Genomic DNA, 22,072 nt, shown 5'->3' with positions numbered 1-22,072 from the left:
ACCTGCATAACACAATCTCTTATTCTGGCATCTATTAACTCCTTTTATTCATTGAAAATGAAAACTGTATAAGAGGAATCATTTATACCTGCACATGCAGCGGCTCTACGTTTCCACAAAATCTCTTCATTTGTTTATTATTTAAAATAATAGATTGTTCAGAGATAATACCTTTGCCGGAAACCTCATAACATTTTCCACAACAAAGACACAAAAAAGAACTACACAAGTGTCTAGCTGCAAAAATTGTTATTAAATAAAAAAAAAAAAAAAAAAGGATAATGATTTTTCACTGCAGTGCTCATAAGTGTGTGTCAACCTCGATGTCCCAGGCCACCCGCACCAAAATTTAGGATACACAAGTGTTTACAAAGAAAATTATAAATTCGTGTCAATATTAGAGACATGATAATATTTTCTTGAGACAAGGTGCTTACACATGTTAATCTCTACCAATACAAATGAAATAGCTAATCTTTACATTGAACATCTCTTCCTCTTTAAATTGTGGCTTCATTTATCCTTTTTGATTTGTGATTTTTTTGGTTATAAATATCCAGCTCACTGTAAGCAAAAGCCATATGCCAAATAAATACTAAACATCCATGAATCAGAAAATTCATTAGTTGCACAGTGTAAGCAGCTTTAGTACATATTCACACAAACCAAATGTAACGCTACAAACCAAAACCCACAAGTCAACATTTTAAAACATACATGAATACAGGAAAACAAAAAAAAAGGGATGTAGAAATGAATTCAAGAGATTTGATTATTCTATACATTTTATACATTCAGTGTCAGATTAATCAGAGATTGTTAATCTAGACTGACAGCAAGACTCTAAAATGTCATATTGAGCAAAATTACAGATGCTAAACCAAAAATAAAATCTGCTCAAAGTCAGACTCAAAGAAATCTCTCATGTAAAGTAGTATCTCAACATAAAAATAAAGATTCATTTAAATAAAATGATGACTAAACAGTGAGTTAAAATCATGACAGGCTAATAAAGGCAACAGGACACATACAGATTTAAGGTTTTGTAATCTGCACTTCACTCGCTCCAGATCCATTAGTTGTGGTTTTGATTATATACTGGGTGGTAGACTGTTGACTGGCAGATGGCTGCTCCAGTGGGTCACCGTTTACCTCAGTGGTAGTGGCTGGGGCATTATCTTGTTTATTATCCAACTCTGTCTGCCCCTCAGAAATCACATAATGAGTCTGTGAGATAAGCAAAATGATTTAAGCATCAATTGCAAACATTACAACAATTACAATTTCAACATGAACTGCTTCTGAATTTCAGCCATTTAGGAAAACATTGAGTGTTCATAGTATTTCAAAACAGATGATTATATTTTTTTGTCAAACTCACTACAACATAACATTTTGCTATCATACATGTTAGAACAGTCACAGTCAAAGCTCTGTAAGATTTTGTCAAAATTACTCACTCTCGAGCCTGTTTTCTAATATTGTGTGTAGATAAAATACACTATATTCTCTGTAAGTCCAACGTATTTATTTATATATAAACACACACACACACACACACACACACACACACACACACACACACACACACACACACACACACACACACACACACACACACACACACACACACACACACACACACACACACACACACACACACAGCCATTTTGCCCAGTAGGCAGACTTTGCTGCTTTACTTACATTTTTTTTTCTAGCAAAATTTAATTGAATTGGATTTTTACAATGTGTTGGCTTTTATATAATGTCTATTATACAAAACTGTTTAATAGAATATATTTCACACTATACAGGAGGTCTTCTCATCTATAGATATTAAATATTTCCTATTTTTATATGAGCTAAGTCATATTAACTAAAGATAAAATTGTGTATATTGTATATGTTGAAACAACAAATAGTTTTAAATTGTAGTCTGCAAAATCTATCAGGTTTATATGGTATAAGGCTTATGTCCTAAAGTTTAACTGATTAAAGTGAATGCATAAGCAGAATTCTGACAAAGGTAATATGAGCCTTGCTCGTGTCAGTGTCTCACCGTTTTGACTTGGCTGCTGTTAGCAGCTGCAGTGACAGGTGTGCCAGCATCCGCCAGTACGTACTGAGCATGAGGCAAAGCCATCATCTGTATCTCTGAGGCTAAAACAGAAATAAAAAATAAAAGTTGGAACATTTATAGTTGCTCTAAAAATTATTTAACCTTTCCTGAGACAGTAACAGTTTAGAAATTCAGGCTTTTACAAAGAACTAGTATGTGTTACAATCATCTGTGTATCAGGTGAGTCACCTATACAAATTGATAATGAAAACATATGATGTGTACCCCTATAATGGATATAAGGCAAGAAAGCACTTAAACTTCCAGAAGACACAGTGGGTAGTAATAATCAGATAATCAAAAACACATTATACAGCAGTAAACATTCATTACGTATAGCTGGAAGAAAAAAAAAAAACAGCAAAAACAAACTGATATTCAAACAGAACAGAACATGAGCTAATGAAGGCAACACCTGACCACACTCCACTCTTGAACAATGAGCACATAATAAGTCGACCTGAATATGCAAGAAGAAATTGAGCATATTAATTGAGATATTATTCTCAATGTAGTGCGTTCAGGCCCCAAATCAGGTGCTCAAATTGGGAAGCAGCAGTATGGGTCAGTGTTGACGGCAGATAATTGCATCCAAGCTACAATGGCAACGGCAATGTTTACTGTTGGATGGAAGGCCTGAATTTATAGAATCAGCTTCTGTATGCTGCCATGAAAACGAGTCCAACTGTCCTCAGTCACCAGTGACTTGGACTGTTAACATGGACCTTGGTTAGAGATTTGGTAGACTGTTTGAGTGATGCAACTAAAGAACTATCTTTAACCCACAGATCAGAAGCATGTCTGATATAGGAAAGGCAAGGCTTTATCCCTTGATAAAGAGATAGCACGAGGTGGGTCAGTCATCTCAGGGTGGGGAACACGTTTCAGGATGGGTCCTGGAATATTCTTTAGTGGCCATGTCAGTCCCCAGATTTAAATGTAAAATGTATGGTGGTATTTAAAGAAAGCTGGGACGGCACTGAAACCAAAGAACATGGTTTCCAATAAATTGGAAGCTTTTGCAAATAAGGAATAGGCAAAGACTACAGTAAAGTGACAAAAGCTGGTGAGCACCAAGCAAAAAAATTAGTTTAATTATATTAAGTGTAAAAAATCTCCACAAAATATTAACATAGAGAGTTGAATAATTTTGGACAGGAACATTTTGGGGGAGAAATATTTCTTTTAAACTGTTTCTTTTGGAATGTAGTAAACCCTACTTTACAGTCTCAAAGAAATCACTTGAACATGGAGTAATTCCTTTGACAGCTTTCAGAAGCCTTTGCTGATAAAGTTTCATTATATTTTCTTAATATTGCCAGACTTGTTTGCATTTTAAGGGACAAATGAATAGCAAGCACATTCAGATTTACTATAAACCCCTTTACTGAAACCTGCAAGGAGCACATTAAAAGCAAATATGCAAACTTACGGTAATTCCGATAGTTCCAGTTGCTAGGCAAGTAAGCATGCTGAACTGTTCCTTGTGTTTGACCGGTTGATGATTGTAGGCGACCTGAATTTAAGTCCTGTGCTGCTTGTTGAGAAGAAGGGCTTAAAGGTTGGCCAGTGACCTAATTGGGAAGATTTAATAAATGAGCAACAATGATAGGTTAAAAAAATAAACAGAAACATTTATTTATGATGGTGACAAACACCAAATAAAACTAATCCAAGCCGGGTTCAGCGTTTCCCTGAAATCATTTGATATAGTATGATATTGTTCAGTCTCAATATCAATATCAAAATCATACACAACATGCTTGGTCAGAAAAATGACTATAAGGATCCATGGTATTAAATCATCTGTGTGCAAAGCAGCAAAAACAATTATTAGTGCATGCAAACCTGCGCACTGGCCTGCACAGTCCCCACAGCTTCAGAAACCTGGATGTGTTGTACCTGAATGGAGTGCTGAGTAAAGCCATGAGGATCCTGCAGCTGGGTCATATCAACTGTTGAGTGCTGGGACTGGGATGTTGATGGCTGAAGAGAAGAAAGCACAAGATTTTAAAGATGTTATAAACACATAGCATGTTTCTTACAAGCATGTACATTCATGGAAGAAAGAAAATACACCCTTAACCAATTCTATGTTTATATTTTTCAGGGCCTAAGGGAAAAAATGTGCAGTGTTAACCAGCATCTATAACGAAGAGGAGAATGGGAGAATGGAATAGAATATCCTCTAATAACTAATAACCGCAAGTGACCCAAAAATAATAATAATTGCACAACAGATCTTTCAGCAGCAAAGAAAGAAAAACTAATTACACCATGTTGGTAAGTAATACATAGAACCTCCTAGTAACCTCCTTTTTCCTATTTTCTAAAGGAGTTTATGTCATCATTTTGGAAAAAAATTGAGTCACTCACTGCTTTATAACATTTCTTAAGTTTGTCTAATGTTCAAGGGCATTTATTTATCTGAATCCATTTGTAAACATTGCACACTGTAGAATAATTATTTTGAGATGGCCTTATAATCCTTCACATTTATGAGCAACCACAATTGCTCCTCGTGAATGATGTACTCTTTATTTTGGCATGATTGAGACGCATTTGAGTGCACCAAAACACAAAAATAAATAAAGTACAATAAATAAATACAAATTCTGCTTCAAGAAAGTAGTGACGCTTTTCTTGAACTAATCTTGCGCATTTCGTTTGGTAATGCCTGGCTGCTAATTACACTTTCAATGTTTGTGCATGTAGAAAAGGGCATTATTTTTTCCCCACCTGGTTTTTTATTGTAGGTTTAGTTTTTGGGCAAAAAAAAAACCTAAATCACCTAAAAGCCCTGACTATTTTTGGCCCTATTAAATAAAAACATCTAAAACAAGGTGAACTTTTTTCCCCCAATGAATTTTACTGGCTGTGCTCTTACCGGAGCAACCTGCACCACTTGCAACTGGATGTGCTGCGACTGGCTCAAACCCCCTCCAGCCTGAGTCACAGGTATATACTGGATCCTCTGGAAGTCTCCCTGCACTGTGCGGTAGTCTGTAGTCAAAGTTTGAGACAGCTCTGTCATTGCCTGTGTCAAAAGGTCTGTTGTCTAGGGAACAAAAGAAAGAGCATGAAGGGCACATGAATATGGATACATAAAATGCCATATCAAAAAGTGTACTTTCAGGCAAGACTTAGTGATCACATGAAAGTGTGTATATAACCATGACCCATCTGATTTTATAAAGATCTATTGTGGGTTCTTACCACTACAGCCTCAGAAGTGGTACCATCGGTAGCGATGACTGCGGGAGTGCTGTTGATGACGGTTGTAGCTAAAGGAGCCTGAATGTTGTTGGTAAGTTGTGCAAATTCTGGATGTTTCTTACGGATGTGCTGCACCATCTTAGTCTGAACACAAGGAAACACATTTTAATAGGCTATTTATTTGAAAATATATGTACTTTTTTATTGCAAACCTAAAACCAAGCTTCCTTTCTCACTACCATAGAGTGACAATATTATCCTAAATTGACCTCAGGAATTTGTGTTTAGTATAAAAAAAATTACTTATTGAATTAAAAAATAAATTGTACTGTAAATATGCCTTTTCAGCCTGGGAGTAAGAAATTCTGAGAAAGACCATGTTTAACCAAGCACACCTACCTTACTGCTATACTGCTTTGCACAGTGTGGGCAACAGACAGGGGCTGTGGCAATGGTGCCTGTTAGCTGAGTGTGGGTGCTCAGCATGGGATCTGGCTCACCCGGCCTGGCAGGGCGCAGCTTCCGGATACTAGGTGGTAATTCGGCACCAGGGTGATTCTTTAGGATGTGAGCTTTGCGCTTACTTGCACTTTTATAAACCTGAAAAAGCGCAAAAATCAAGAAAGCAGCTACTGCAATATCTCAGAACAGGTTCCTCTTCATTCCAAATATAAAGCTTTCTCTGATATAGCTGTTGGCGGTATTTTCGAAAGACAAATACATTGCTACCATTGCACATTTCATGGTGTTCAAAGTAGTAGTTCACTGGTGACATCCGATTAAGCTATATTTTACAAAAAGTATCCAATCCAGTGCTTACCTTATCACAATATTGACAAAAGTAATCTCTATTGGGTTTAATGATGGGGAGCGTCAGCTCAGGGACCTCCTCTATTCGCATGTCAGGGTGGCGCTTTGAAAGGTGATTAACCTGCAATTAATTAAGCAATTAAAACAATGATTCCTGAAAGAAGCATTAGGAAAATTGGATGCATTATATTAAGCAAGATCTTTAATAAACACAAAATGATATTTGTTTAGGAAAGAGAAGGTTGTCACCAGCATTCCTCTCCGACGGAAGCCCATCATGCAGAGCCGGCACTTAAACATAAAGCTCTCAAAGTCGGTTGTGGGCTCCTTTTGCTTCAGAGACTTTGTGCGGTGGATGCGATCGGCTTTCTTGGCCTCGCGCTCTGGGTTGTGCATGCGTTGCATGTGCTCCCGCAATTTATCTTTTCTCTGTGTAATAAATGTTGGTTTTACATTTATTTTTTAATAAATTTTAAGCAAACTTACTAATAAGACAAAACTTAAGAATTTTAGTTACTTCCATTTCAAATTGTCATTATTATGACATGTACAGAATTTATAGAAATAAAACCATAATAATTCATAATTATTATTATTATCATCATCAATGCAAGACAGCAAGCAGCAACAGAGTCAAGACAAATGTCCCTCAGATGGCATGAGAAAAAAATTCTTGAGGGCTGTGAAACTGACTGACCAAATAAACTAGTCAGATAACGATAAAAGCAAGTTTACCTTGAACTGCTTGCCACATGTTGAACAAAGGAAGTCTTTGCGATCCGAGTGGCGTAGCATGTGCAGCCGAAGCTTGTCTGGACGGCAGAAGGCTTTATCACATTCCATACACTGGAATATTTTTTCTGAGTGGAAGCTCCGCACATGCTTTTTTACCTGCTCATATTAACAATAATGATGAAACATGCAGGAAAACGAGTGATTAAAGCTAAACTGTCTATAATAATTAAGTCAACATGTGCTGTACGATACCTGTATAAAATCTGTGAAAGTCTTTTTGCAGGAGGGACAAGAGAAGCAGCCATTGACTAAATGAACACTGACATGCTCTTTGAGCAGCTCCAGCCTGTCATAGGACTCGGTACAAAATAGGCACGCGTAGTTGCGCTGTTCCAAGTGCATTTGAAGATGTTCCTCCAGTACTGAACTACTCAAAAACCCTTTGCTACATTGGTGACAGGTGTATCGGCATCCTTCCCTGCTGTGGTAGCGCATGTGTTGCTCTAGTTTATCCTTTTCCCGAAAGGCTTTTCCACAAAGTGTACACTTGAAGGGGCGGAAGGACTTCCTTATGAAGAGGTGCTGAAGAGCAGCATTCTAAAAGGAAGAAGTTTTGAGAAAAGAGGTGACTATAATACAAAGGCAAGACAAGGACACAAAGTCTTAATCTGTGACAAATTTGGCGGCAATATATTAACATGCTTGAAATTTCTTTATGTACATGATGTGCGTTAATAAATGAGAATGTGCATGCACGTGTTTTTGAAGGGTTTTTTTTACACAACAGCGTTGCCGCGATTTGTTTGATGAAGGCATGCTATAAAAATACATACAGTACATGTTTATCTGTCAGGAATCCACCTGCCACGCCCCCTTCGGCACCCCCTTCGGCGTGGCAGGTGCTTTCTCGGCCGCTTTCTCTGAAGCTCCCGGCTTTAATCACGCACATATGGTGCTCGTTTAGCATAATCACCAGCTCCTATTTAAACTTCCACACTCTCACTGTCCGTTATTGTTGGTATATGTTGGTTCACGGCGGTCGTTGTTATCGTTCATGTGTATTCTCATGTGTATGTACGTGTCTTCCCACCGGCACTCTCTCAACGGCTGCTCTTTTCTTCCCAAAGCGCACCGCGGATTCCCCCCGATCCTGCCGGTGTTCATTCTATGCTTTTGCTCATCCCACGTTCCGCGCCGCCAGTCGCGGCTTTCGCCTCCCGTTCATCGCATAACATTTAACAACAAAAGGCATATGTGCACTAACTAACAGCAGAGATTCACCAGTATACAATACAACACCTGTAGCAGCTGTAAGCCTTGATTTTTTCCGGCACTTTCGCGAGTTCTTCTGCGGCTGCACCGAGATAACCGACGTTAAATGGCAAATTTTTCCCCCCTTGTGCTCGAGATATCATGGTTCGGCGACATAAAAAAAGTCGACATAACCGATAAAAAATGCTTAGAAAAAGCGAGAATTTTGTGGTTCCACTTCAAAAACGTCGACTTAATAGGGTTGTCGAGGTAACCGAGGGCGAGATAACCGGGTTCCACTGTGTATATATATATATATATATATATATATATATATATATATATATATATATATATATATATATATATATATATATATATATATACATATGCAGAAGATGCAGAAGTTGTGCACGTCCAATGTGTCATTCACAACACTATGTAGATGGTCCTTGCCCCTAGCCTACATTAGACCTACCTGCAAGTCCACCTTAATATGCAGCATTCAGTGAATGAGAGACAAAGACACATGCTAATGTCAATCAGCACCACTCTTATGTTAAAGCATTACATTTCACAGATTAGGTTGATGTAAGCACTTTCAGGGCATGCTCTTACCCGAATCCTCCGGGCACGCCTCATATCCTGGGGAGTGAGATGGGAATCTGTAGTAACTGGTGTATGTTGGTCCTCTTTTTCAGCCTGTGTATCATTAGTAGGTGAGGTTTGGGATTCAGCAGCATTCACTTCATTTAGTGTTTCAGTCTGTCCTACTCGGGTCTCTAATGTACCACTTGTAACAGTTTCCACAGTGTCTTCTCCCAGCTCATCCACCTTTAGACCGTTTATAACCCTTCCTGCCTGTTCCTCGTAGGGGAGTTTTGAGAATGCCAGATAATCCTATAACCACAGGTGGTACAGGCTAAGTAATACATAAATTTTATAAAAAAACCCAAAAGTGTGAAACTGAATAATAACAACACTATCTGATCATACCTGGCTTTTATCTGCTCCCTCTGCTGGAGTTTCCAGACGGATAAATTTCGGTCGTCTGCCTGGCCGCCTCCCAGTACTGAACCGTTTCCTGCCCCGTCCTCGCCTACGTGCTTTTGGCCTACACAACAAAAAAACTCTAAATCTATCCCCACGCTATAATGTTAAATATAAAACAAAAAGGTTTGCACCTTTGTATGAGGTCCAGTTTGTCATCATGCATATTAAGATGTTGTTGGAGCTGCTCTGAGCTCATAAAACGCCGGTTACACTCATAACATGGCCAGTTCTTCTCCTGCTCTCGTAGAACTAGGTAAAGTACATTGTGTATTTCATCACAAAAAAACAAACAAAACAACAACACATGAAGTATAAAATTATGAGTTCGTGGAGAGATCACTTTGACATTTTCACTTTGATTAACAATACCTACATTACCCACAATGCCGTTCAACTGTTGCTGATGGTGCTGCTAGTTAGAAAATGGCTCTTGCTTAATTTCTACCTCAAGCAACAAGCGCAGCAGTGCTTCAGTAATGTAGTCTATCCAGCTTACTCATCTTTTCATCTGTGCACTCTGCTCCAACAGAACAGCTAAACAACCAACTAAACATCGGCACGGCTGAACTGCATTGTGGAATTGCACTGCAATCTGACAGTTATCATTCATTTTTGAGACCTTTGTTACCCACATATTGGGCACTTTCCAATAGGAGTAATGGAAATACAGCAACAACAAATATCCATCAGAATCACTATTATATACAATCAGAAACAGAAGTAATAGTAAAAACTATTTGACCAGTAATAATAAAATAATAATAATTACCTTTCCTCTCTTCTTCTGTGATTTCATGAATCTTTTTATTCACAAACTCTGCATATGATGCAGCATACCAGACCTGAAAAAGACATGAATGCTCACTTCAGCAAAGTTACAGGGGGAGGAAAAAATACATTTATTTTAATATTCTTAATACAACATACTCGCTGCTGATGCTTACCTTAAGCTCCTGTTTTGGTGGAATGTTTCTGATGGTGGTGTAGAAGATGTCTGAGCCATACTGGTAGGCCACCAGGTTCTGTTCCATGTGGTTTTCCGCAGGACGGACAAACATCATCCAGTTACAGCGATCTTCATCAGACAGGTTTATCCACATGTCCTCTGATTGTTCTATGTCTTTTTGTGGGTCTGACATGCATAACTGCAGAGGAACCATATGAACAGTCTTGTCAGAAACCAAAACTATAAACACTGTTCTTCTTATTTACTTAATTCCAGTAGATCAGTTTAAGAACAAAAACCTACAACAAAGCAACATCATTTAAATATAGTATCTCATACTTTAAGCTGAAATTGGGTGCCCGGCAGTTCACTGTGTGGCATCAGTGGCCCCTCCACGGGTCCAAACTGTGTACGCTTAGGAATGCGCCTTTTAGAGAAGACACCCCCCTGAAAGTGGTCAATGTAGAGGATGAGAGGGAGGCTAGCACGAGCTTTGGACATCACAGGTCTGTTAACAACTGGGTAGAGGGGACCATGCTTCAAGCACTCGCCTGGGTTGGCATTATTACATTCCTCACACCCTGTAATAGAATATAGTTACACACAGTGCAGATGTTAGAATGAAAGACAAACTTAATATCGATCTGTGACTTGACATTTGACAACAATATTATATCGTCAACTCAATAATGCATCCAGGATAATATTTTGTTGTTAATGCAGCAGTTTAGCACTTGCACAGTGCAGACTACACGTTCACAATATATGAATAATGGCCCCTTTACACTACTGCATAGGATGGCAATTACTTAAGAGCAGTTTAGTGGTATACATAATACATGCAATCAATTGCAGACAAGGCTCACACACTACAAAAATGCAAGAACCTTCAATTGTTTGTCACTATTTCATTCATAAGAAAAAGGGCAGACTGAGAAGAAAGAACGGAGAAACCCCAGTAGTGCATGGTGTAATGACTAAATAAGCAAATTTTATACTGCTTGGGTTAGGGAACTCTTAAAAGCATACCAAGATATTCTAGACAACTGTGTGCTTTCAAGATATAGTTGAATTATGTATAGAAACATAATTTCTTTTCTTTTATTGCGCATTTTATATTGTCATTACACTAATAAATGGATGATGAATTGGGTTTGCAGATGTGCTGCACATTAAAACAGGGATTCACACTACTTGATACAATGCTGACAAAATCAAACACACTTTTAGGGGAAAGTTTTTGAAATTGCAAATAGATATGAAATCACAACACTGACCAATTCAAACAAACAGTAAGTGTACAGTTTGTTATAGTTTTACATTATATGTGGACTGAAACATGTTTGTTCCTAAAGTTGGAATAAAAGTACATGCCTTTAAACAAATGACACAAAACACTGACATAAAACTGTCCAACACTAAATTGTCTTTGGCGGAAAAAGTATTTGAACCTCTAGTAATATAAATTTATTTAAAGAGCCAATTGAACATCTGTCAGGGGTTTCAATCAAGTTAATAGCAAACAAGCCAGATTTTAGAAAGCCCTTTAATGTTTCAAGAACAAAATTAGAACTTCACCATTAAGTCTGGTCTTCACCATACAGGTTTATTAATGCGAGCCATGACGTGTTCAAAAGAGAATTCTAAAAGTAAACTTAAGAATAAACAATGCATTCCAAAATTAGAAATTGTTTCCAAACATGAAGCATTTCTTTAAATTGTTGATAGACTTATAAATCCTATTCTTACAGGAGAAAGTCAGGGCATGTGTCCATTAACTGAAGCTTAACCATAAGACAATGACTGTAAGCACACAAAAGTAAACAAGCAAATGCTTAAAGCATCCATTTAGTCCGGATGTTAGCGGAGTAGAAATGTTGAAAAAGGACTTATATTAAGCATACGAAATATTCATCTTAATCCCAGAGTTAAAGGCCAAAAGGGCAATATGGATAATATGGATTTGCTTTTTTGAGTATAAATACCAGTTACTTAAACTGAGGTTCACATTTTTTTTCAACAAAGATATTTTTGGTTAAATCAATAAATATATAAACTATCATTTGTTTATGCCATTCAGTTTCAGGAGTTTAGGATGAAAATCTGATCGCATTTCATAAATCAGGTTACACAAAAAAAGTGCAGGATGGCCCATTATTTATTAATACTCTATCAAGAAAGCACTGATACATTCACACTAAAATTCATTACTAATAGGATTCTGCACTTACACAGATGCTGAGGGGTAAACGGTTGAGGTGGCCTGGGTTCCCAATCGTCCAAGTCTGAATCATCTCTATTATCATCGTCATCATCATCTTCATCCTCAGAGTCCACAGTAGAGTCTGTAGCTGCCAAGGGACTGACTGAGGGCTCTGTGATCGTAGGGAGAGTATTGTCGGAGAGCTGATTCTAAGTGTGGAAGGGAAACATTTTTTGTAAGATCCAATTATTGACAATTTGACATTCTTCAATTACTGAATCCCGTATATTTGAGCAGTCAGCACAAATTCAAAGTTGATTCATACAGCATTTATTGTAACAATGTTGTAGGTCTCATGGAAACAATATATCTTACTAGGGCTGGGCGATAAATCGGTTTTATCGATTAACTCGAATGTGTAGTTTACATCGATCTGTTTTAATAAAAATAGTTTTTTTTAAATCACCATATTCAAACACTCATAAACAGTCATTTTACTGTGGAGTTTTTAAGAAAAGTAAAGGCAAAATCACTCCAAGCATCACTGCATTTTTAACCATGTTCCACATTCAAACACTCATAAAACATTTTATAAAAACATTCTTTATAGGTTTGCTCAATCTTTCAAATTATTTTTATTTACAGTGTCCCTGTCTATTACTCTCTAAATTTTATTTAATTTTACTGTGGAGTTTTGGAGAAAAGTAAAGGCAAATTCACTTAAAATCTCAGGTGCATTTTCAATCATGTTCCACATTTAAACACTCATAAAACATTTTTCTTTGTAGGTTTGCTCATTTTATGTTATGTTACATTCTCAAAAAAAAAAAAGTTACTTTGAAACAATATGCTTCCTGACTCATTTACAATTGATAGTTCAAATATTAAGAGCAACATCTACATTCATAACCAATTGTTAAGCTTGTCTACTGTAGCCACCAGATGCAATGAAAATAATGACAAGACTGCTTAGACCTGCCTTTTGATTATGCCCTTTGCCTTACCTGTGACACAGGTTCCAGTATAGCTTGTGGGGCATCTGCTACATTGCTGAGTACATGTAAATTTGCAGCATTCATGTTCTGGCCACCTGGCAATAACACTGTGACCTGTGTCAGAAAAGATACAATAATTACTTATTTACTGACAATTACTGATAATTACAGACCTATAAACCAGGAGTTGTTTTTATGGGGATGCTATTAACTGTAAAATTAATTGATCAAACTTACATAAAACATTTTATGAACATAATCTAGGTGTGCCTACTATTTAAAATGTATGAATCAGTATTTTAGCTAAAAAGCACAAACAGATTCTTATCTTTGAATCTTCACTGAACACAGGGTTCAAGGATACACAGGGTACGATTTCCACCTTTGCATTTATTAAAAAATAAATAAAATTACCACAGACCCTGTGGCTATGCTTCATGTCTCTCTGGGGTCCCATAACCCAGTTAAAGAAACATTGTTATAAACAAAAGAATCTCGATGAATTCAAACAAAGCTTGTATACCTGTTGAGTTGTGCCATCCTGCTGAATGTATGCCACTTGGGGCTGGTCTGTAAACACGGCCTAAACAAAGAGACAGGACTCCCTTAAGTAATCTCAAGTAATCACTAAACACATGCATGCTCATTTATCAGTATGTAGTTTTGTTTTGAGATATAAAACATGAATTTGATCAAGTGAATTTATTATAAACATGCATTTGAAGTGATATATAAGAAACCCAGCTTTAACTTTCTGATAATTAGAGCTAGATGAATTAAACAACACCCATTTTACTAGTGATCATAAATACTAGAACACGCAGCCAACAGCTCTGTCTAGATGACAATATGTGCCCTGTTATACTTATTATTTTAAAAATAACCACCTCGATTTTAGGTTTTTATGAACCACTTGAAAGTCTTAGAGTAGAAATGCAGAGGCCATGCTAGAAAATGAATCACGAAAGTTCTGAAACTTATCACTTAAGCACAGTGGAGGTCATGGCTGGGGTTAGAAAGGCTGCTTCTGGAACAGGCTCAGCAATCTTTGTAGATGATGCAACCCATGATGATAGCATGATCATCAAAAAAATGAATTCAGAAGTGTGCAGAAACATTCTGACTGGATATTTACAGAGAAATGCAGCCAATCTAATGAAGAGGAACTTTAACAAACAAAAAAAGGAACTAAAATTGAGTGGTCTGCAATGAGAGGTGGCATGCTTTATGTTGTTTCACACATCTGAAGAAAAATATTAGTTAATGAACATATTTTTTGTTTAATATGCTACTATAGTATATTGCATATATATGTGTCTACATATACAAATCTAATTGTGTGTATGCATGTGTGAGTGAGGAAAAAAAGAAAGAGAGAGAGAAAGAGAGATCTAAGAAAGTTGGGCTATATCACCTGTGCTCCATCAGCAGGGTGTATGTAGACCAGTGTGTGTTCGGCAGTTTCCACTGAGGTGTAGGAACTTCCATCAGCAGTGTATACAACCTGCTGTTGCCCTCTGTCTGGTTGTTCTCCACTGTATACAATTTGAGCCACAGTTCCACCCTCAAAATGAACCTATGAATGACCAGGAGAGCATACAGTTACAAACCTAAAAACACAGCAAGAGTACCTACATTAAGTTTTATAAGGATTAGAAGGGTTAAAGGAAAAGAAAAAAAGAAAGGATAGAAAAAAAACACATTGAAACTATATGAACATTATAAAAAATGTAAACAAAACTGACAATGATCTATACAGAAAAAATATTTTTTTAACAAGTTCTAAAACAACAACAATAAGTGTCTGTGCTAGTATAAGACAGTATAGTCAACACATTTTGCACTAGATTTTCCAAACAAAGTAGTTTAGTGTCCTACTACTGTGATTTATAGATTTCTTTTTACTATTTTCCATAATGCTCCACGAGCTTCATGACTTGTTTTTTAAAGCCAAAACAAAAAGACCAGGGAATAAGACCAGAAATGTTTTTACCAATTTATTCAATCAAAAACACCAGACTTCAGGTTCTGTTGTCTGATCTTTCATGTAATTTAAATATAGATGATAATATGAGATATATGGATGTGTATATACTTGCGTACCAGTATTTTCCTCAATAGACATTATAGAAAGGAAAACTATGACAGAATAAATAATCCAACAAGATTTTCCTCAACTTCAGCATCAGAACATGAAGGCTGATGAAACATACAGTTGTGTTCAAAATTATTCAACCCCCACTGAAATTGATTGTTTTGGTCGGTTTGACATTGATTATGATCATTCAGTCATCCTGCTTACAATTAAATCAAAGAGGCACGTGTAGATCAGACAAATATAACAACATTTATAATGAAATAACCACAAATGTCTTTTCTGAGCTCACATCATTATCAGTTTTATTCAACCCCCAAGTGACATGCAATCTTAGTACTTAGTACAACATCCTTTTACAGTTATAACAGCTTTTAAACGTGAAGCATAGCTTGACACAAGTGTCTTGCAGCGATCTACGGGTATCTTCGCCCATTCATCATGGGCAAAAGCCTCCAGTTCAGTCACATTCTTAGGCTTGCGCACTGCAACTGCTTTCTTTAAGTCCCACCAGAGGTTCTCAATCGGATTTAAGTCTGGTGACTGCGATGGCCACTTCAAAATGTTCCAGCCTTTAATCTGCAACCATGCTCTAGTGGACTTGGAGGTATGCTTGGGATCATTGTCCTGTTGAAAGGTCCAACGTCTTCCAAGCCTCAGGTTTGTGACGGACTGCATCACATTGTCATCCAATATCTCCTGGTACTGAAGAGAATTCATGGTACCTTGCACACGCTGAAGCTTCCCAGTACCTGCAGAAGCAAAACAGCCCCAAAGCATGATTGACCCCCCGCCATGCTTCACAGTAGGCAAGGTGTTCTTTTCTTCATAGGCCTTGTTCTTCCTCCTCCAAACATAGCGTTGATCCATGGGCCCAAACAGTTCTAATTTTGTTTCATCAGTCCACAGAACACTATCCCAAAACTTCTGTGGTTTGTCCACATGACTTTTGGCATACTGCAGTCGACTCTTCTTATTCTTTGGGGACAGCAAGGGGGTGCGCCTGGGAGTTCTGGCATGGAGGCCTTCATTACGCAGGGTGCGCCGTATTGTCTGAGCAGAAACTTCAGTACCCACATCTGACAAATCTTTTCTCAGTTCCTCAGCAGTCACACGGGGACTTTTCTCCACTCTACGCTTCAGGTAGCGCACAGCAGTCGAAGTCAGCATCTTCTTTCTGCCACGACCAGGTAGCGTTTCAACAGTGCCCTTTGCCTTGAATTTGCGAATGATGCTTCCTATGGTGTCTCTTGGTATGTTTAACATCTTTGCAATCTTCTTATAGCCATTGCCCTTCCTGTGAAGAGTAATCACCTGTTCTCTTGTCTTCCTGGACCATTCTCTTGACCTCACCATGTTTGTAACCACACCAGTAAATGTCTAGAAGGAGCTGAGTACCACAGTCATTATAAAGCTGCCTAATTGGTGCTTATTAGGCTTTATTGCTGCTCCCTGATATCCACAGGTGTTTTCAATACCTGATTGAAAACACTTCATTGAACCTCTGTTCTTCAGAGTGGTAGTCTTTAAGGGGTTGAATAATTATGTCAATGAAGAATTCACAAAAGAAACATTTACTACTGTATTACAAAACTAATTGATGTCATTTTAGTTGCATATGGTTCTTTAAGAAGTCCTTGTAGGATTTCATTCTGAATACAATTACAAATGTACACTAAATTCCCTAAAACCATTTACAGCATTTTGAATAATTTTGAACACAACTGTAGATGACTAATGCAAATTGGCTGTGTGAAAACAGGGTGTTTTAGTGTTAGACTCAGTCACCTCTCATATATTTTATGACATCTGATATTACCGTTGTACTCATTTTACAAAATGACAAATATACTTCTTCAATAGATCTGTTCTATGTTCAATTTATCTGATCTGAATGCACCAAGATTGTACATCTGCTACCCCACTATATGATATGAGACACCCTTGAATTTGTAGACTAGCTGTAAGCCAAGAGACACAAGCTCACAATAAATTAGAGTTCTACAAAAAGTCGGCAAGATTTAAAAAAATTGGTTTTGTCTCTTCTTTAGGGTCAAAACCAACGCATCTCCATGGTCCTAGTGATAAAATGAATCATTTTGAAAGAATGTGTCTTGCTGGGAGCGAATTTCCTTCCATTTGCTTCTGATATACCCCATCTATTCCCATGGTTATACCTGTGGGAGGAATTTCTAAAAAAATTCTCATGCACAACAGCAGATGAAGCAATTTTGTATATTTGTATAGATGGGAGGACAGAATGAACATGCCTGTCAGGGTATCAGTCTAAGGTAAAGAAAAGTATTTTGAAACCTTTGTTTTTGGTATTTAATATAGTTCCCAGTGAATATATCCGCTTTAAATTTGCACGTAATGCATTGTGACTTTTTTCAGTAAAATTTCAGTACAAATGTTTACACGCCCCTTTTTTTTAATTAAAAATAAAACGAAATCAAAGTAAATGATGTAAGATTTTTCCACCTCTAATTTGATAGTACGACCATGCAAAAATTAAAATGACCCCCTCTCTGTTGTCTTTTATATAGGATTGAACTAAACACTGATAACTACTCATGGAAAAAAAAATGTTCATTTGGTCATGTTAGTTAGCCATTTTATAAGAGGTTGTTTAAAATAATAAACATGCGTTTACCTGTATCGAACAAATACAGCTGGAATTTATAAAGTACCTGTGCTGGATTGTTGGTTTCATTACTGGGGTTTTGATTCCACACCGAGGATGATTCCTGGTCCTCCATTGCCATCTTTTAAGGATAGCCTCAAATCCAGCACTGCATCCACTCAGCCAATAACAAGCAGCTGTGCCATGAACTAAAAAGAGAACCAAAATTTACAACAATAACAAAATCATTTGGATCACATTATGTCACACTGTGCCACACAACAAAATAATAGCATATTAAGATATAAACAGCTGGGTCCATAAGTGTTTGGACAGTGCCATCATTTTCATAATGTAATCACATCAAATAATGCAATCAAAATGTGATTAAAGTTTAGACATTCAGCTTTTTATTATGGACCATTAAGCCTTTAGAAATGACACGCTTTTTTTTTTTTCTTTTTTTAGTCAACTGCAAAAGTGACAGGGCAGACATTTATATTACAGATAGATGGTGGCCTAAAACAGTGTGAAAGAAACCCAAAGGCTTCTCAAGGCAGAAATGAAAATGTTCTGGGATGCTGAGACAGCACAACATCACCTGACACAAAGTTTTTCAATTACTGAAGAAAAAAATGAAATTGGAAAGTCTAAAACTCCAAGCAGCAACTGAAGGCTGCTGCAGTAACCGGGTGAGAGGAGAATCAGCATTTGGTAATGACCATGATTTCCAATTACTGACTGCAACTTAGTTGCATGCAAGTTTATAAATAAAACATAGTTATAGGAATATGCTGAGTAAGTAAAAGTAATGGCTGCAATTGAAACAGTAAAGGCTTTTTAATCAGAAAATTATTTTAATTTTAATTTCACACACACACACACACACACACACACACACATTTCATAATGTTCCTTCAAATTCTACAAACAATACCCCATAATGACAACGTGAAAGAATTATGTTTAAAATCTTTGCAAGTGTATTACAAAAATAAATCACATGTGCATACACAGCCTTTGCTCAATACTTTGTTGAAGCATCTTTGGCACAAATTAAAGTCTTGTCTTTTGAGTATGATGCTACGGGTTTGGCACCTATTTTTGGGCAGTTTCTCCCATTCTTCTTTGCAGAACCTCTTAAGCCAATCAGGTTGGACGGGGATTGTCGGCGCACAGCCATTCTCAGATCTCTCCAGAGATGCTCATTTGGGTTCAAGTCTGGGCTCCAGCTGGGCCACTCAATGATATGCACAAGAGTCGTCCCGTAGCCACTCCTTTGATACCTTGGCTGTTTGCTTAGGGTCGTTGTCCTACTGAAGATGAACCATTACCCCAGTCTGAGCTCCAGAGCGCTCTGGAGCAGGTTGTCATCAAGGATCTCTCTGTACATTGCTGCATTTATCTTTCCCTTGATCCTGACTACTCTCACAGTCCCTGCTGCTGAAAAACATCCCCACAGCATGATGCTGCCACCACCATGCTTTACTGTAGGGATGCTATTGGCCAGGTAATGAGCGGTGCCTGGTTTCCTCCAGACATGACGCTCGGCATTCCGGCCAAAGAGTTAAAATCGTGGTCTGAGAGTCCTTCAGATGCCTTTTGGCAAACTCCAGACGGGCCGTCACGCCTTTTACTGAGAAATGGCTTCTATCTGGCCACTCTACCATACAGGCCTGATTAGTGGAGTGCTGCAGAGATGATTCTGGAAGGTTCTTCTCTCTCCACAAAGAAATGCTGTAGCTCTTTCATGTTCTTGTCAGCTCCCTGACTAGGGTGCTTTTACCATGATCGCTCAGTTTGGCCAGGCGGCCTGCTCTAGTCAGAGTCCTGGTGATGGGTACTTCTTCCATTTATGTATGATGGAGGACACTGTGCTCATTGGGACCTTAAATGCAGCAGAAGTTTTTCTATTTCCTTCCCCAGGTCTGTGCCTCAATACAATGCTGTCTCAGAGGTTTTTTATTGTTTACTGGTATTATGGGGTATTGTTTATAGAATTTTGAGATAAATAATAAATTTAATCCATTTTGGAATAAGGCTGAAACATAACAAAATGTGAACAGAGTGAAAGCACTTTGAATATTTCCGGTTGCACTGTGTGTATATTATTTATATATATATATATATATATATATATATATATATATATATATATATATATATATTTATTATATATATATATACACACACACACACACACACACACACACATACATACATACACACACACACACACACACACACACATACATACATACATACATACATATTATTGAAAATTAATTATTAGCTAGCTAGTTGTTATTTAAATGAATATTGGGATGATGGTTAGCTGGTTGGGCCTAGAAATATCCCAGAAGTAACCTGGTCAGCGAACAAGCTATATGCTTGAATATTATCCTTTACACTACACTCCTAGGTGTTCAGATATCTGAATAGAATCGTTTTATTGACTGTTAATGGAGAATATTAAAGTGTAGCTCTAGCTAGCTGAACCATTTACAAGCTGGCAAACTGTAAATGCTTTATAGTGGTCCAAGTTTGAACTTTATACTATCCTACCATTTTCCCTGCAGCTAAAATACACTGACCAGAACCTAGTAGTTACACTGCAAATGTGAGGAACGGTCAAATCTATTATGTCTCTGGGGTAGAAGGGGAAAGCGCGTTCAGTTCTGCGGGGAAATGGACGCAAATGTGCAGAAGCCTGCTTAAATCGGTGAACCTTGTGCTTAAATAAGACCAGAATGATTATCAAATATCTCATTCCGATACGCTGATTTTATTAATATTTGCACTCTTTCCCCCCTGTTTCGACCCGTCAGATTCAGTGATCCAGCCGGACCATACCACAAAAATCATAACGGCAGAAACACGGGTTTTTACCGCCCCGCGCTAGCATCATAATTGAAGATAACTACAGAGAGGCAGCCATTAACGTTACAGAGACACGGAGGCGGTCGTGTCTCTTCTCCTACATACCTTCGCCATCATTTTCACCAAACCGAGTGGAATTTTAAACGAGTTTAAATATAGGTAATAGACCTTTCGCTCCCTGCTTATAGTTGAGCCCATCCCAGTTTCTTCAGTAGAACAAGGAAGGAGAGTCTCCATTTTGGGTGGGACTAAACAACAATCCCGTCAAACAGACTTTTAAGATTTGTAGTGGACAATTAAAAGACGGTATGGGGTGAATCTTAAAAAAAAAATAGAAACAGGTAGAAAAAAAGGTTTTAGATTCTAAATTGACCGCACAATTAGGATTATTTAAACAAAACAATTCATGTTGGTCTTACCTCGGAATGGTAGCTGCAGAGATGGCCGCGCATTACCATAATCTGCCTAGCAACAAGGGGACAAGTGAAATAATGATTTTATTTATATGTGAAAAATAAATGCCAAAAATAGATATTTTTGCGCTTTGTTTTTTTAAACACAAATTTGTATATATTATTCTACTTGGATAGAGTTTATTTTCTTATCAACGCATTTAGCATGGCGTTGGAGTCGCATTGCAAACTCGGTACAGGGCCAATAGGAATGTGCCGCCATTTCTCTTAACCAATGAATAAAAAGTCTGTTTTAACCAATGAAGAGTCTCAGAAGCCCTGCGCGTCCTTAAAATATTTAAACCGTACAATAAATACAGTTTATGCCTTTTGGATAAAAAAAATAAATAAATAAAAAAAACACTAGAATTTAAGTTCAGAAAGTTAACTCATTCAGTCTCAAAAATATGTCTCATTTTGGACATATAAAGTATACAAAAAACATTAATATTTTCACATTTTGTAATGTTACATCCTCCTGAAAAAAAGAAGCTTTTATTGTTTTGGATTCTAATCCAATTCTCCATGTCCCAATGACAAAGCAAATACAGATTTGTGATAACTTTACAAATGTCTTTTGGCACAGGTGGATTCCTCTATAGAAACATCTCAAAGATCATCCAAAGAAATTCGATGCACCTGAGCGAGTGTTGTAATCTGAATACTTGTTTATGTGATTAAAAAAACAAATGTA

At 37.4% G+C, this 22,072-nt stretch overlaps 1 protein-coding gene and 1 long non-coding RNA gene across 7 annotated transcripts; one reads left to right on the top strand and one right to left on the bottom strand.

The window, feature by feature from the left end:
* Positions 1 to 110: 110 nt before the first annotated feature.
* prdm10 (PR domain containing 10) lies at positions 111 to 21,913 on the bottom strand. Of its 6 annotated transcripts, none has more exons than XM_046864550.1 (24): positions 21,032 to 21,913; positions 18,114 to 18,255; positions 14,743 to 14,904; positions 13,852 to 13,911; positions 13,338 to 13,442; positions 12,362 to 12,542; positions 10,470 to 10,711; positions 10,129 to 10,329; positions 9,954 to 10,026; positions 9,316 to 9,433; positions 9,128 to 9,245; positions 8,750 to 9,031; positions 8,610 to 8,621; positions 7,133 to 7,477; positions 6,881 to 7,036; positions 6,395 to 6,574; positions 6,156 to 6,266; positions 5,735 to 5,935; positions 5,336 to 5,479; positions 5,007 to 5,177; positions 3,968 to 4,105; positions 3,552 to 3,693; positions 2,060 to 2,160; positions 111 to 1,227 (listed from the first exon to the last, which is right to left on the bottom strand). In XM_046864550.1, exons 2-24 carry the CDS (start codon positions 18,186 to 18,188, stop codon positions 1,036 to 1,038), a joined length of 3,510 nt encoding a protein of 1,169 aa, XP_046720506.1. In that variant the 5' UTR covers positions 18,189 to 18,255; positions 21,032 to 21,913; the 3' UTR covers positions 111 to 1,035. The 6 variants fall into 6 exon arrangements, with proteins under 6 accessions (XP_046720506.1, XP_046720510.1, XP_046720508.1 ...); XM_046864554.1 differs by having other exon boundaries at positions 4,022 to 4,105; XM_046864552.1 differs by having other exon boundaries at positions 21,095 to 21,913.
* On the top strand, positions 20,496 to 22,072 carry LOC124395751. Its single transcript, XR_006927673.1, has 2 exons — positions 20,496 to 21,085; positions 21,965 to 22,072. It is a non-coding gene; the product is annotated as an uncharacterized LOC124395751 (long non-coding RNA).

The sequence above is a fragment of the Silurus meridionalis genome, chromosome 13 (assembly GCF_014805685.1).
Source record: "Silurus meridionalis isolate SWU-2019-XX chromosome 13, ASM1480568v1, whole genome shotgun sequence".
In the NCBI taxonomy this organism is placed as follows: Eukaryota; Metazoa; Chordata; class Actinopteri; order Siluriformes; family Siluridae; genus Silurus; species Silurus meridionalis.
Note: the sequence above shows the minus strand (reverse complement) of the source record. Positions and strands in the feature narration are given on the sequence as shown.